The 15,000-nt window shown below is 42.3% G+C and overlaps 1 protein-coding gene across 1 annotated transcript; it reads left to right on the top strand.

Annotated features, from left to right (window-relative positions):
• The first annotated feature begins 315 nt into the window (after nt 1–315).
• LOC311033306 (transient receptor potential cation channel subfamily M member 4-like) lies at nt 316–13,918 on the top strand. The gene is made up of 28 exons (XM_084040623.1): nt 316–585; nt 1,725–1,786; nt 1,893–2,070; nt 2,383–2,563; nt 4,248–4,417; nt 4,539–4,713; nt 5,328–5,392; nt 5,518–5,751; nt 6,680–6,782; nt 6,876–6,997; nt 7,141–7,422; nt 7,538–7,639; nt 7,761–7,889; nt 7,984–8,113; nt 8,359–8,504; nt 8,826–8,938; nt 9,024–9,140; nt 9,315–9,364; nt 9,444–9,682; nt 9,812–9,927; nt 10,385–10,517; nt 10,612–10,786; nt 10,937–11,102; nt 11,225–11,406; nt 12,291–12,423; nt 12,522–12,594; nt 13,138–13,231; nt 13,342–13,918. The coding sequence occupies exons 1-28, from the start codon at nt 523–525 to the stop codon at nt 13,371–13,373; spliced, it is 3,765 nt and encodes a 1,254-aa protein (XP_083896749.1). The 5' UTR covers nt 316–522; the 3' UTR covers nt 13,374–13,918.
• The last annotated feature ends 1,082 nt before the right edge of the window (nt 13,919–15,000 follow it).

Genomic DNA, 15,000 nt, shown 5'->3' with positions numbered 1-15,000 from the left:
CCAGACCTGACTGGGACTATTTTAAGCAACGTTGACAGCAGCGAAATTGCTCAGTGCGCAGGCGCGTGCCTCCAGCTGTCTCGTCTGCTACAGTGGCGTCAAAATATGTGTCATCATCAGTTGCCAGGGGAGTTTTCTTTCTTGGAGCTCCACCACATCTGATGTGACTCACCCAAAGTTTGGGATTTTAGCACGAACTACTACTCGTATGATTATAATATATCAACTCACCGCCCAGGTGTGTTTCTGTGGTTGTGTTTGGCCCCTCCTATGTTCAACGTTTGGAGAACGGTATTTGCTGTTTGCGTGCCTCTTCTTCAAAACCACACCCTCACCTGCGTGGCGAGCCTTCCACCTGGGTTCCTCTCTGACTTGCTGGGAAACGTTTGGGTATGGCCTTCCCATAGAATCAGGGCTATTAGCAACCCAGTGAATAGTCATAGCCTACTCACTGGACAATGGTGCTGACAGAAAGTTAAGTATTTTCTCCCCCCTTCGCTATCTCTCACTGAGGAAAAAAACATGAGAGACACCGGAGGAGAGGGAGTCGGCGGAGACGAAGTCTGTAAAACTGAGAAGGACCAGGTTGGTATAGGCTTTCAGTTAAAAAATCACTCTACTACCATCTTGGCAGCGTTTTGGCATACAATGCAGTTTGATAAAAGGGAAAGTTAGTCCGTGGAAGTTGTGACACAACTTGTGGCTGGCCGTTATTCCCCGAGGTTCTGAGTCACGATGACGAGCGATGGGCAGACGGACGTGTGTCTGCTCGACGGCACGTAACCACGGGTGGTCGTAGAGTAATGCGATAGTCACAGCTAGTGTCGGGTCATGGCGTTACTACATGTTGTACCTCTTGTAGCTGCGGCCAGCTAGAGTCTCTCTGTTGACGCCGCGTAGCGTTAAGTTACTTGTCCAACTGGCGGAAGTTAAGCTAGCTTACGTACACATTCGACCGTTAACAACTGTCACGTTAACTGCTAATTTGCCGGGCAGAGTCATTGAAGCAGTTAACGTAATTAAACGTTAAAAGTGACTAACCCCGTCTGTAAAAAAAAAATCAAAAAACAAAGCCAGGTTCACGCCCATTATTGTGTACTGTATGTCCTGGCCAGCGTCTCTCTATATATAACTACATTTAAGCTAACCTAGCTTCAACCAAAAAGTTCAAGCTGGAACAAACGGTGCTCGCTGCCACAATGTAATGGAAAGTCGTGTTGACAGCTTTTCCTGCTTTTGGCAGTGAAAATGTCCTGGGAGCTATTGGTATGACAAAGGATTAAATGAATCTCTTCAGGCAAAAGGTTGTAATTCAGACTTGCAAAGAGAGTCCAGTCAGGTTTCTGTTTTTGTTTTTGTTAAAAAAAAAAAAAAAAAAAAAGTCCAGTGGGGCTCCTTTGTTTGACAAGCTTTGCACTGCAGACTCTTCTGTATGCACTGAAGATACCTGTACAGTCGTGAGTCTACGTGCACACACTCACACACACAACACACTCTGACTGAAACTACAGCAACATGTCAGAAGTCACAGCCAGGTGTTTTAAGCACCTCATAGCTCACCAGTGTATCACCTCCTCTTGAGAGCCGACATTTCTCATTCTAACATTTTCCCGACACCCTGCAGCCACATGATTTCCAATCACAGAATGGTAGGGATTTCTGGAACATTTTACGCAATCGATGTGTCATTTCTGTGTATTAACCCGTTGAGAAATGTGTTTCAGAGTTGGATCCCCAAAATTATCAAGAAAAGAGTGTGCACCACCTTTGTTGAAGATTCTTTCAGGTACTGTGTGAACTCTGTGGAGTCCGTAATGTCTCACTATTTACTGTGGCGATGTGTCGGAGGACGATCGTTGTTTTCACGTGTATTTCCCTCTCACCTCTCTCAGTAATGGTGCACTCTGCCAGTGCGGTGGTGCAAGAGATGCCCATGGCTCTGTGGCTCTTGGTGACTATTTCAGCACGGCGATTGTCAACCACTGGGACAGTGCCCAACACTCCTCTGAATACCCGACTGATGCCTTTGGAGAGTTGCAGTTTGCAGGCGCCAGCAAGAGGCATAGCTATGTGGGTGACTCTGCTTTATCTCTATATTCTTAGAATGTATGTCTTTAAGGGTTTAAAGACAAATGCCAAATAATGATTCTAACACATTGTGCATTCATATTCCTTTTCTTAATCTAACCTACTGCTCCACCTGAGTCAACAAACACAATGTACTGACAGCAAGCTTATGTGTACTGAGAAGCTCCTGCAGCATGACTAACCCAAGACACTTGAAGTTTAATTCAGCATGTATTTTGATATAAAATGAAGTCAGAGTTTTTCAGTTTCTGTTAATAATTTAAATGTCCGTTTGTACCTTTTTGGGGTTATCAGTTCCTGCGTATGTCATGGGACACCCCGCCGTCTATGGTCTACACTCTGATGACGGCCCACTGGGATCTTCCTTCACCTAACCTGGTGGTTTCTATAGTGGGCGGAGAAGGCAGGACAAAGGTGAAGACTTGGGTGCGGGAGGTCCTGAGGCAGGGGCTGGTGAAAGCCTCACAAAGCACAGGTAAACATATCATGACAGCAAAGTGTGCTTTGCAGTAACTAAAACCACCACTTCAAACACTGCTACAAAGTGGGGCCTAGGTCAAATGCCAGTTAACAGGATTGTGAAACCCACATCACTGTGCTATCTGTTTCCGAAGGGGCTACGGTCAGCACATGATGCCAGGATTTTACAGACTGTTACTGTTGACATACAAAATAATTGGTGACTGGTGTACCTTTTTAATGTCAGGGTATCTGCTGGTTGGATTCAACAATTTAATCTTAAATTCAATTTAAATATTATTCTCTTGCCTGCAGGGTGGTAATGTTGGTTATACAATGTTTTTGTGTCTGATTGTGGCCTGTTGGGAGACATTATGCCCCTATAATCTAGGACTGGGATTGTTGTGACCTCCTTTTTGGGAGTTTCACATACGATGTGTAGCATGCAATGTCTTTACTGCTAGTTAGAGTAGCTAGCAGGCTCTTTGTCTCATAATATTTTCACCAAAGACTTAAATTAATTCATCGCTTTCAATTAGTAAATTCACCCATCTATTTTCTGCTGCTTATCCAGGTCCAGGTTAATATAATGAAATATATCATCAGGAATTATTGTTGTTACTGCTCAGAAGTACTGAAACATTTTTTCTAGAACATATAATATTATATCAAACTGCATTTTCTGTGGTATTAAAGTCTTAAATGAACTCTATGAACCCTGCAGAAAGCATATATGTGGACACGGATGCTTTAGCTGTTAGTTGCCTTATACCATTGGTTAATTTTGTTCTTTTTCAGGTGACAACCTCATGACATACCATTTCTAGCAGCATTTGTAGCTGTGATTTAGTCGCATCAGATTTAGTTTTTTTTCTTCGTTTTTTCATTAATCGTCCAGACCACAGAATCAGCTATTTCTTTTCAGAAACAAAGATGATACTTTTGTAACATGGATTAGAGTTTGAAGCCTGACATGCTTTTCAGTTTTGTATATTTTCACTTGTGTAAGAATTTTCACACGAGGTCTACTCCACATGGAGTCAATTCCCTCTAAAAGTTATAAACATTTCCAAGCAACTGCCTTATAATTTAAAAATAACGATCCAGCCCTTTCTCGGAAGACAAAGAACCTATTCATAGGTTTTTTCTGGTGGGAAAAATACAACTGTTAAAAAAATGTAGTACCATCACACTATATGACTCTGGGGTCTGATCCTAATTTGGAACTACAATAGCCATTTCCCCCTGATTGCCGTGCCAAATGCAGGTGGCACACAGCAAAGAGGATCTCTGGTTATCTGAGGTCACTTTAAAAAAAAGCTATCCTCTTGGAGGCTCCAGATCAGACATTAAGACGCGCTGTTGGTACACACTGTTGATAGACATTATCCTTCAACGCTGTCCTCAATATTCTGTAAATTCCTAGTTCTTTTAAAAATACAAATATAATATAAATGAGTGAAATAATATCTACATTAATATAAAATGAAGAATTTTGTAAGCTGATTTAATTCCAATTTCAAGAGTTTAGTTGAATATGCCTTAGTTTTTTACCCATTAGTACAAAGGTAATTGAGCCATTTTTCAGGCATAAAACTCCAGCTTTGACCTTCATAACTCTGCAAACCTATCATGACATAATATTTCCGTCTTTCAATAAGTAACTGCAACACAAATGTTCCTGTTTTCACTGTAACCAGGAGCGTGGATCCTGACGGCAGGCTTGCGTGAAGGCGTTGGCAGGTGTGTCGGTGAGGCGGTGAGGGATCATGCCACTGCAGCCTCGTCGCTGTCCCTCAACAAGGTGGTGGCGCTGGGCATCACTCCCTGGGGCCTGGTGCACAACCGAGAACAGCTGGTCAACCCTCAGGTTGGACTGGAACTTGTAGACTTTTTTACAAACTGATTAACACCCCTAAAAATAAAAATGGTCTTGTTCACTTGTATCATCAAATCTGCTATATAATACCCCTGGATTCTTCCTCTTGCAGGGCAGCTTTCCTGCAAAGTACTACGTCCAGAACACATCCCGGGACTCCTGCTGCCTGGACAACAACTATCAGGCCTTCCTGCTGGTGGACGATGGGAGTGTGGGACGTAGAGGAGAGACGGGGTTCAGGGCCAAATTGGAGGACTACATCTCCCACCAACGCACAGGCATCTGGGGTAAGAGATGGGATTGGAATAGAGTAACTGTTTGCCGTTGCAATTGCTGGTTATGGATATGGGAAACCAGTACATGCGTGAAGAATGTTAACGCATGATCTGGTTTAATTTCGCCTTAGTAAAATAGCAGATCTTCAACTTTCTTCTGTTGCTATTAGAGGTTCAGGTTCCCATGTACTAATATTATAATAATGTATTTATTTGTATGTAAAGCTGAGATCTAAACAGTCCAGTACTAAAACCATGATTATATTCATGCACATTCATCCCTGACTTCAAGCTATTTTGCCCTCTAGTGGTGATCTTTATTCATGCATGTGATGATCCTTTGGTATCTGCTGGATGAAAGCCATCACATACCATTGCAGGAATTTGAGACGCGGCTCTTCAACATGTAAAATCAAGCAGAGATTTGTCAAAAAACATTTCACAGGGTACCGTTTCTTTGTCTTTGCATACTATTCGGATTACATAACAGCATAGAGATGACAGTTTGTTTATTTTAAGTCTGCAAAAATGATCACAATGTCTGCATAAAAAGCGAGGTACTATAAACAAAGAATTTATCAATGCCCTGTAGGATGTAACTATAAATATTTTTTGTATTTTTGTAGGCAGTGGCAGCATTGACATCCCTGTCCTTTGTATGCTGATATCAGGGGAAGCAAGCATGCTGGAGGTACAGTCACTACTTTTTATGTTTGCTGATTGCCACAAAGGAATTCATAGGTTACTCTAGTTTAGATAGTAAAATTCGCTTTTTTGAAAATAAATGTTTCTCTCTCTTTTCCTAATCTCTATCAGAGAGTCGACCTTTCTCTGAAAAACTCCATGCCCTGGCTGGTGCTGGCTGGCTCGGGAGGTCTGGCTGACTTCTTGAGTGATGTCTTGGACAATCTCTCATCAGCCCCCGTTGTCCAGTCTTCTGGTGAGGGAGATGTGGAGGCTGGTCCCAGCGTGGATCTGAAAGACAGAGTGGCAGAACGAGTTAAAAAGCACTTCCCTTCTGAAGCGGAGTCGGACAAACTGGTCGAACGGGTAAGAGCTGTCTGGACAGACATGTTGTCATCGCGTCGCCCTTTTTCATGCAGAGCAGGAAGAAGTTGTGTTCTCCGTGGCTGCTGGGGTAGATTGCCATGACATTTAACCTTGATGTTAATGACCTTAGTTTTCAAGTGTTTTTAGTGATATCTTTCTTTAAACGCTTTAAGGTCAGGATTCCAATTTTACTCCCACAGGATATTTGATAATATAATGGGCAGAATGCCAATAAACCTTATGTGTGTTTATGCCCACAAGTGGACAAACTTTTTGTTTCTTCTACCTCAACCATCAGGACAAGCATACATGTTTAGTCTTGTTGCTGATACCACAGCAAAATGATCAAGGACGTTCCTCTTATCCCATTATTTACTGAGCCTCTACTGGGCCTGAAGACATTAAGCTACTTGGTTTGTTCCACATTCCTGAGACATCTGTTATTGAGTTTTTCTTGTTGCTGTTTACATTCATCTCACCAACAAGCTGCTGTTTGAAAGTAGTTCCAGTATTCTTGTAGCGTAATAATAGGATTAGTTTTCTGTAACGCAACATGCGGTAAGATAATTGTGTGAGTTTGATAGTTAGGGGTTGGTTATTGACTCATTCATCAATGTCCTAATTTGATCATTAAATCAGTAATGTAATCAGTGTTGTGGCTTTCTGTTGAACCAGGGACTTAATCTTCTTTTCTACTTGCTGGTCAATTATTACTGTGCTCAACTTCAATTGTGCTGGTACAATCTCTAAAGGCCAGCCGTCCTGCTAACTCAGCCTGGGAGGACAGTCCACTTAACAACATCATGGATTAGAAAATACTCTTTATCACCATCTGTTTACTTCTTCGTCTCTTTTTCCAGTGTCACCAAGTATTGAGTTAATATATTCAAAATGCATGTTTTGTCTTCTCTCCTTGTTCGGTCTTCAGGCTCTGAGCATATACCAAAACAGAGACTTTATTACAATCTACCATGGAGAGCAGGAGGGCCCAAACGATTTTGATACAGTCCTGCTCAAAACGTTGGTGGGAGGTACATACAACCAATTTATATCATGAAAATTGCCCTTTTAGGTTGCAACATGTCTTTATTATGATGTTTGTGGTGTGAATCTGTGTTTTTCAGCTAGTAAGCGCCGTACTTCAATTGATGCCAGTCCTTACACTGAAGAGCTCAAGCTGGCGGTCACGTGGAACAGGGTTGACATTGCCAAGAGTGAACTCTTCAACGGAGACATCCACTGGAAGGTGATGGTGAAATACTACCACGTGTATTTTATTGTACCCTTTTTTGACAAAAGAGGTACACTTTTAGCCTTGATGTGCAGTGCCATTTGTAATGAAGTGAAAATGTCTTCTGAAAATGAAGTGTCCTACACCCACTTCAATAGTATGAGGACTTGGAAGACTCCATGACGGATGCCCTGATCAACGACAAGCCTCAGTTTGTGCGCCTTTTCACTGAGAATGGCCTCAACATTCTGGACTACCTGACCTACGGGAGGCTGGAAAGCCTCTACCGCTCGGTGGCTGATGGGACGGTGCTTTACCAGTTACTTCAGCGCCGTCTAGTGGAACGGCTAGGTACAGCAGCCTATGCGCCGACATCAAATATGCCGGTGGCAGCAGAGAAGATACTGAGTGGCCCAGTGACGGAGATCAGCCTTTTTGAGGTGTGTTTTTTTCTGTTGAGACAGACATTCTATGCCTCTCATCTGATTTTTGCTCCAGTAAAATCAACAACAATGTGAAGGAATCACATACAGGTCTGTTTTTTTCTCTCCTCAGGTTGCAGGTGTCCTGGAACTGTTAATGGGTGACGTCTGCCAGCCATTTTACTACGATGCTTTGGGCTTAGAACAGATCTCATCCAAGAGGAGAGCTCTTAGGGTACTTTTAACTTTTCTTCAAACGTAGACATACTGTATATCACAGCTACTGACATGCCACCCGTCAATGTTGCCATCTGACGGATACCAAGACCACGTCCCCTGCTCTTTTCATCCATTAGCGTGCCAGTAAGCTGCTGCGGGGAGACTGCATCTATCGGGAGAAGCGCTGCCTCTTCCCCTGGGCTTCGCTCTTCATGTGGGCTGTCCTCCAGAACCGCAGCGAGATGGCTACGTTATTTTGGGAGATGGTAAAACTTCTGAGACTCACAGAAAGCAAAAAATGTATCAGTACCTCCTATGAAAGCGTTTGTATGCCCTGACTTCCTTTGCTCTCTCCCACAGGCAGGAGAGTCGGTGCTGAGCGCTCTGAGCGGCTGTAAGATTCTGAGGGAACTGTCCAAGCTGGAGGCTGAGACTGAGACCAAACTGTCAATGAAAGAGCTCGCCCAGAGGTTTGAGAACCTGGCACACGGTAAGAGCATGAACACACTAGTGCTCAATCAAACAACAACAGAAATGTGCAGAAATGATGATGATGACGACATTAAATTGAATATCTTCATTGTTCTAGTGTTATTCGTCCAGCCTTTATTCTTAAATGTATGTAACATGAGTGATTAAGCCGTTTTTATTGATTTTTTAGAATAAACCTTTTTGTTTTCCAAATGCTAACCGTCCATCCCAACTCTTTCTGCACTTGTCTTCCCCTCTTTTCAGATGTCTTCAGCTCTTGCTACAGGAGCAACGAGAGTCGCTCTTTCACCCTGCTGATTAGGAAATCTCCAGTCTGGGGCGGTACCACCTGCCTCCAGATGGGCATGAGTGCTGATGCACGACTTTTCTTCAGCCATGACGGAGTACAGGTGTGTGTCTGGTTTCACACCTATGTGGCATATAAATGACTATATTGGCACCAAGTCACTATCAGTTCATCCAGTTCAGTTCTAATCCTTTTTTAAATGTTTTTTGATGTTTTCAGGCTAAACCTTAATTCCTTTCCTTAGGAAACAATTAAACGAATAAAATATATTGAAATACATGCTCTTCCAAGTATTATTTTAATTTACATTATTACCATAATGTTTGAATAACTTGATAGATATGATTAAGGAATAATGATAGAATACTACATACAACACTTTCCTATTGAGAAAATTCATTGCAAGCCTTTTTTTTCTTTTAAGTCTCTGTTGTCCCAGATCTGGTGGGGCGACATGAAGAGGAACACAGAAGTGTGGAAGCTCCTGCTCAGCTTCTTCTGCCCCATCCTCTGCTACACCAACCTCATCTCCTTCAGGTAAAAATCCACATTAGTAAAGTATTATTTTTGTTAATAGCGTTCAGAACATTCTGATTCTTAACAACGTCCTTCACCTTCACAGGAAACAAGAGGATCAGCATCAAGAGGAGGGGAGTAAGCCTAACGAGGACGGACCGGGCAGGGACAGCGACAGCCTCTACGGCACCACCGTCTTCTCTTTCTCGGACATCAAGCACATGTAAAACTCACACAAATTGGAAAGTGATTTGCTTTGTAAATTGGCCTTGTAAAGTGCCTTTTACGACATGTGTGGTCTCAGTTTTGAATGGTACACAATGATTTGTGATGATTTGACTTATTTTAGCATTGTGTTCCTGTTCATTGTTGATTTATTGCATCATTGTTGTCCCAGTGAAGCCGATGCGCAAGGAGCAAACACTCCCAGGACAGCAACCATTAAAGGTGAGTCCAGTACTTCTGGAAAAAGATGCCATAATTATCATTTTCAGCAGATGCTACTTAACCATAACCTTCCTTACAGGAATACGCCACTCTCGCGTACCGCCGAAGCGCCCGTTCATAGTGTCAAGATGGCGTCAGTTCTGGTTTGCGCCCGTCACCTCATTTCTGGGCAACGTTCTGATGTACTTCCTGTTCCTGCTGCTGTTTGCCTACGTACTGCTGGTGGACTTCGAGCCCCCGCCGCCCGCTGGTCCAGCCATCACCGAGTATGTGCTGTACTTCTGGGTGTTCACCATCGTGTGTGAGGAGATCCGTGAGGTGAGTGCAGAGAGACACACTTATATAAGAGTAAACAATTTCACATAAAGTGGTTTCACCCACTGAAAGACCTTTCCAGTATTCTGTGTTTCTGCTTTGGCTCTGATGGTTGATGTTTTCATCTCAAAGACGTTCTTTCTGGGGTCGATGACTTGGCGTCAGAGGATCAGAGTGTACATTCAGGATGTGTGGAACAAGTGTGACCTCGCTGCCATCGTGCTGTTCATCATCGGAGTAATCTGCAGGTACAGACAACTATGCAGTATGTTCAGTAGATATTACTACAGGATTATGTGAAATCCTTCTGTAATTTTAATCAGATTCTAAGGCTTTCATATTGCAGAATCACAAAAGTTCCTTTTTAATTTCCTTTTTGGGTCTTAAGGCTCTTGTTCTCAAAGGCTTTGGCTCTCGACCCCTAAAAACAGAGCACAAGGTCAGAGTGAACATATGCAGTGTTTCTAGTAGTTTTTTTTACTGTATGGGACACATATCTGACCAGAACCTGATAAATGATTATGTCACAGACGGGAATTAACTGTCTCATAAATCATCTCATATATCCCTGTCCTGAGTCTTTTCCACACACCTCTCACTTCCATCCTCATAAAGATTCAAATTTCCTGAGAACCTGCGTGTACTTTTACATGTTGGCCACTGGATGGTGCTATTATCATTGTTTTGGCTTCACTCTGTGTTTAGGATGTTCCCATGGTCATATGGATTTGGCCGCGATGTCCTGTGTGTGGACTACATGGTTTTCACCCTCCGTCTCATTCACATCTTTGCCATTCACAAACAGCTGGGACCAAAAATCATCATTGTGGGCAAGATGGTGAGAGGTTTCCATAGGTTGACACCGTACCAATGTTACATATCAAAATGTTGGCATTATAATGACGGAAAGACAACTATGTTCTCCATTTCAGATGAAGGACATCTTCTTCTTCCTCTTCTTCCTGATGGTGTGGCTCATGGCATACGGAGTAGCCAATCAGGCGTTGCTCTACTCCTACGACCCGAGCTTAGATCGCATCTTTCGCCGTGTTTTCTACAGGCCATACTTGCACATCTTTGGACAGATCCCTGTGGAAGAGATGGATGGTATATGTGTTTGTTTGTGTGTCATGAAACTTGAGAAAAGAATAGCTTAAAACCAGTCTTAGAATAATGTATAACGTTTATAGCAGATCTATGTTATAATATAAGTATGAGACATATTTTAATCTTCCCTTTTTCTTGTGTCCATCCCAGTGGGGAAGCAGTGGGACATGCCTTGCACAGACAATGTGACATTGATTAAGATGGGTGAGGAGCCTTGCAGGACTCTGTATAGTAACTGGCTGGTGGTAATTCTGCTGGTTGTTTACCTGCTGGTCACCAATATCCTGCTCATCAACCTGCTCATCGCCATGTTTAGGTAAAGAACAAGGAGCTTAGTGTCCATCAATCTGTGTCTGTGGTTTTACTGCCACAATATGAGATCTCTACTCTACGGTTCACCTCAACACTCTTCACTCCGCTCTCTTTGTGTCCACCCAGCTCCACCTTCTCTGAAGTGCAGGCTAACAGCGACATCTACTGGAAGTTCCAGCGCTACACCCTGATCGTTCAGTACCACTCCCGCCCGTCCCTGGCCCCTCCTTTCATCATCCTCTCTCACATCAATCTCTTTATCAAGAGGAACATCCGCAAGGTGCCCTCAATGAAGATCCATCACTTTGGTCAGTATTTGAACAGGAGTCTGGGGTTGGCAGTTTATTTTTGGAGTCATTGGGCATCAAGTGATAAACAAGGTAGACAGTTACCTGAGAAGGTAAAAGAAATTGAAAATACATTTCAAACATCCTGATCGGCAGAGTGATCCAAGCTACAGTATCAGCAAAGTGTTTCAGAGATGGAGGGAAAATAGCTTTCTGCTAACTGTAGGCAAGGGTTCACATGAGCAGAAGGCTAAACTATGAGCAACATTTTCTGACTTTTTTTCAAGTCAGTCTTCCCTTTTTTTAGGTTGCATTGAAATGTAGGCAGTTGTTGCCCTGGGAATAGCAACTTTTTTCACTGTTGAATCAGGCTTTTACCAAAGAGACGTGCAATCACATCTATGCGATGCATTGTTTTTATGCCTTTATGCTTATTTTTATTTATTTATTTATTTTAATGTAAGCACTCTAAGATTCACTGAATGAAAAGTGCACTACATATACAATCTATTATTATTATTATTATTATTATTATTATTATTTTTATTATTATTATTATTATTATTATTATTATTATTATTATTATTATTATTATTATTATTATATACATTGTACAACAGCCAAAATGAATGACCTCGCTCTGAAATGACATGTGGTTTGCCAAAGTCAACAGTCACTGACTAGATTTTCTAAAGCCTGAAAACTCTTCTTGACTAAGGAGTACTTTGAAGTACAATATGTTATGGCCTTTTAACCAATGATCAATGTGATGGTTTGACTTGTAGCTGCTCCCCCTCCATGCTTCCACATGAGTTTAAACTCAAGGTGGTTCCTGCTTGGTTGAGGAACCACTACAGCTGTGTCGAACGATAACAATGATTAAACCCTTTTGCCTTTTCTATTAGTATTACAATTAAGAGGGAAAGCAGCCAACAGGCTAATGACGTGGGAAACCATTCAGAAGGAGGACTTCCTGACTGCCCAGAACACGATCCAGAAAAGCAGTGACTCAGAGAGGCTCAAACGGATGTCTGTCAAGTAAGAACAACTTCCTACACCAACACCGTAGCTGTGAAATTACTATTCATTTTGTCTCCATCCTGCTGAAGTCACCGTCTCTCCTTTTATTTGTGAAGGGTGGATGGTGTGCTTAAACATATGACTGAAAGCAGAGACTTCGACCACCGGTTGAGGGCTCTTGAGAATGAGGTAAAATGAAAGCCGCCTTTTCAGAGCATTCATTTAAAGCAAACTGTCATGACAACTAGGATACTATGATCTGATACTTATTTCACGATATGTTTTAATGCATAGAAAATCACATATTTGATAAAGGAATAGTTTTCCATATGGGAAATACGCTTATTTGTTACCTTTGAATGGTGCTAGGCTAGCCGTTTCCCCCGGTACCAGTTTTTATGCTATGCTAAGCTAAGCTAACTGGCTGTGTGGTAGCCTCATATATAACAGGTCGATATGAGAGTGGTTTTGATCTTATTAAACGCTTAAAACATTAATAAGGGAATTTATAGTTTTTGGGACTGCATTGTATTCATTTGTGAAAGTAGAACCTTCATTTTCTGCTCCATTCTCAAGTTTTCCCATTGTATCATTAATTAAGACGAAAGCCCACAGTACAGTAACAAAGACGTGCGATAAACAGGAAATTACAACATGAGCCTGCTGCATGGGGATTTTGGAATTGCTGTACGCCATGTCACAGCTTTTGGCTCTTTTGATCCTCCTCCTCAGATGGAGTATTGCTCAAACGCTCTCAGCTGGATTGTGGATACTTTGGCACAAGGAAGCACATTCAAACCTCCTCGTCCTCCTCCGACACTAAGAGGTACAACATCAGAACATGCCAATATATTCAGAGAAACTGCTTGTTTGAATAGCGTTTTTTTGCTTTGAGTCACTTCCCCTCACTTACAGTATTCTGCCTCTTGTCCACAGATGCCTTCCCTTCGTCTTCCAATTCTGCTTGATCCAGCCTCGGTGATGCCTTCACTTGCTCGGGGTCGGTGTTAGACAAGATTTAAGTGCTTTTACTCGGGCTGCTGTCTTGCTACCCACGCACATATCTTACTGTTTGACAGACAGGTTCATCATCTCAGTTACCACATAGTTTAAATTGTTCCCAAGTGAAATAAGTGTAGCATCCATCACTACTTCTTACAGTATTGTTTAAATGCGAAATCTGATATTTTAAGTGAGCGATTTAACTTGTTCAAATGCCAAAGTTGATTGTATGTATTTACGATGTGAAATGACGTATATTATGCATTTTATTTGCCGATGCTATCGTGTCTGTATTGCTGTAGTTTTAAACTGACTGCTGGAATTTATTTTTAATGTTTTTATATGGGTTTTTACTGCTGTATGGAAACTATGATAATGTTTACAGGGTTAACATTCAGTGAATATAACTGTTTGATGCTTAGGTTCAGTTAGACTCTGCGGCCTTAAATGTTACATGTATTTATATTCCTACATTATTTTATTCTGTTCAATAAATTCAATCTACAGCCAAGGTCGATATTTGGGAAATGCATTAAATTCACTTTCTTGACGAGAGTCTAATTGGTATCTCCCTCGTGAGCCAGCAGACGGTTAGCTTAGCTTAGCAGAACGACTTGAAACAAGGGGCGACGGCTAGCCTTGTCTCAGGATACATGTTAGTGTCAGTTACAGGTGCAGGAGAGATGAACAAAAAAGTCTATTTCCCAAAAGAGAAACTAATTTGTCCATTTTTCTTATTTTCCAATAATGATGCCTCTGAAGTAGTAGAATAAGCCGACATTCATTTTTAGAACTTCTACTCATTAAAACATGTTTTATATTAATCATCTCTGCATAAAGAATCCCAGATGCTGAAGTCTGGCATAAGTGGACTCAAGTTCAGTCGTAATTACGCTGTGAGCTGCATCGTGGTCAGCGGTGCTGACATGAGGAGTAGGAGAGGTCAAACGTCAGATGGGACCATTCCTGCCCCCTCCAACACACCACACAAGAGACTTTTTGAGCGAATCCAATTAAGCCCACTGAGCCCTCAACATCTTGTAAAAGTCAACAAGCGATCACTCATATTTCCCTCTCTTCCCCATCCGCCACCTTCTCTCCCACCAACTTCCTCTCTATTTCTTTCTCTCGCCTTACTGCCCTCCTGAGGCTAAAAACGATAGTTATGTATGTAACTACGGTTCTATGAATTCTGGATGACCGCCAGAGGCGGTGCTTAGGCACTGGATGCTTCCATCTCGCGCATGCGCAGGTCGAGTAATTATACCAACAAAGTCACCTGTGACACCTGGGTGACCCGTGAACATCTATATATTCCGGGGTCACCAAAGACTCTGTTCCAACTGGATCTTCTCGTGAAATCTGAGAGAACCGAGTGACAGAGAACTCTGGCGGTCATCCAGAATTCATAGAACCGTAGTTACATACGTAACTCGTTCTATTTCATTCTTACTGACCGCCAGAGGCGGTGCTTAAGCACTGGATGACTTATACCAGAAGGGTCACGAGGAGAACTCACCCACCTACTGGCCCGAAGCTGTCGACAAGACAGCCGTCGCCACAGGATGAGGGACAGCAACATTTACCCTGTAG

The sequence above is a fragment of the Eutrigla gurnardus genome (assembly GCF_963514095.1).
Source record: "Eutrigla gurnardus genome assembly, chromosome: 22".
Lineage (NCBI taxonomy): Eukaryota > Metazoa > Chordata > Actinopteri > Perciformes > Triglidae > Eutrigla > Eutrigla gurnardus.
Note: the sequence above shows the minus strand (reverse complement) of the source record. Positions and strands in the feature narration are given on the sequence as shown.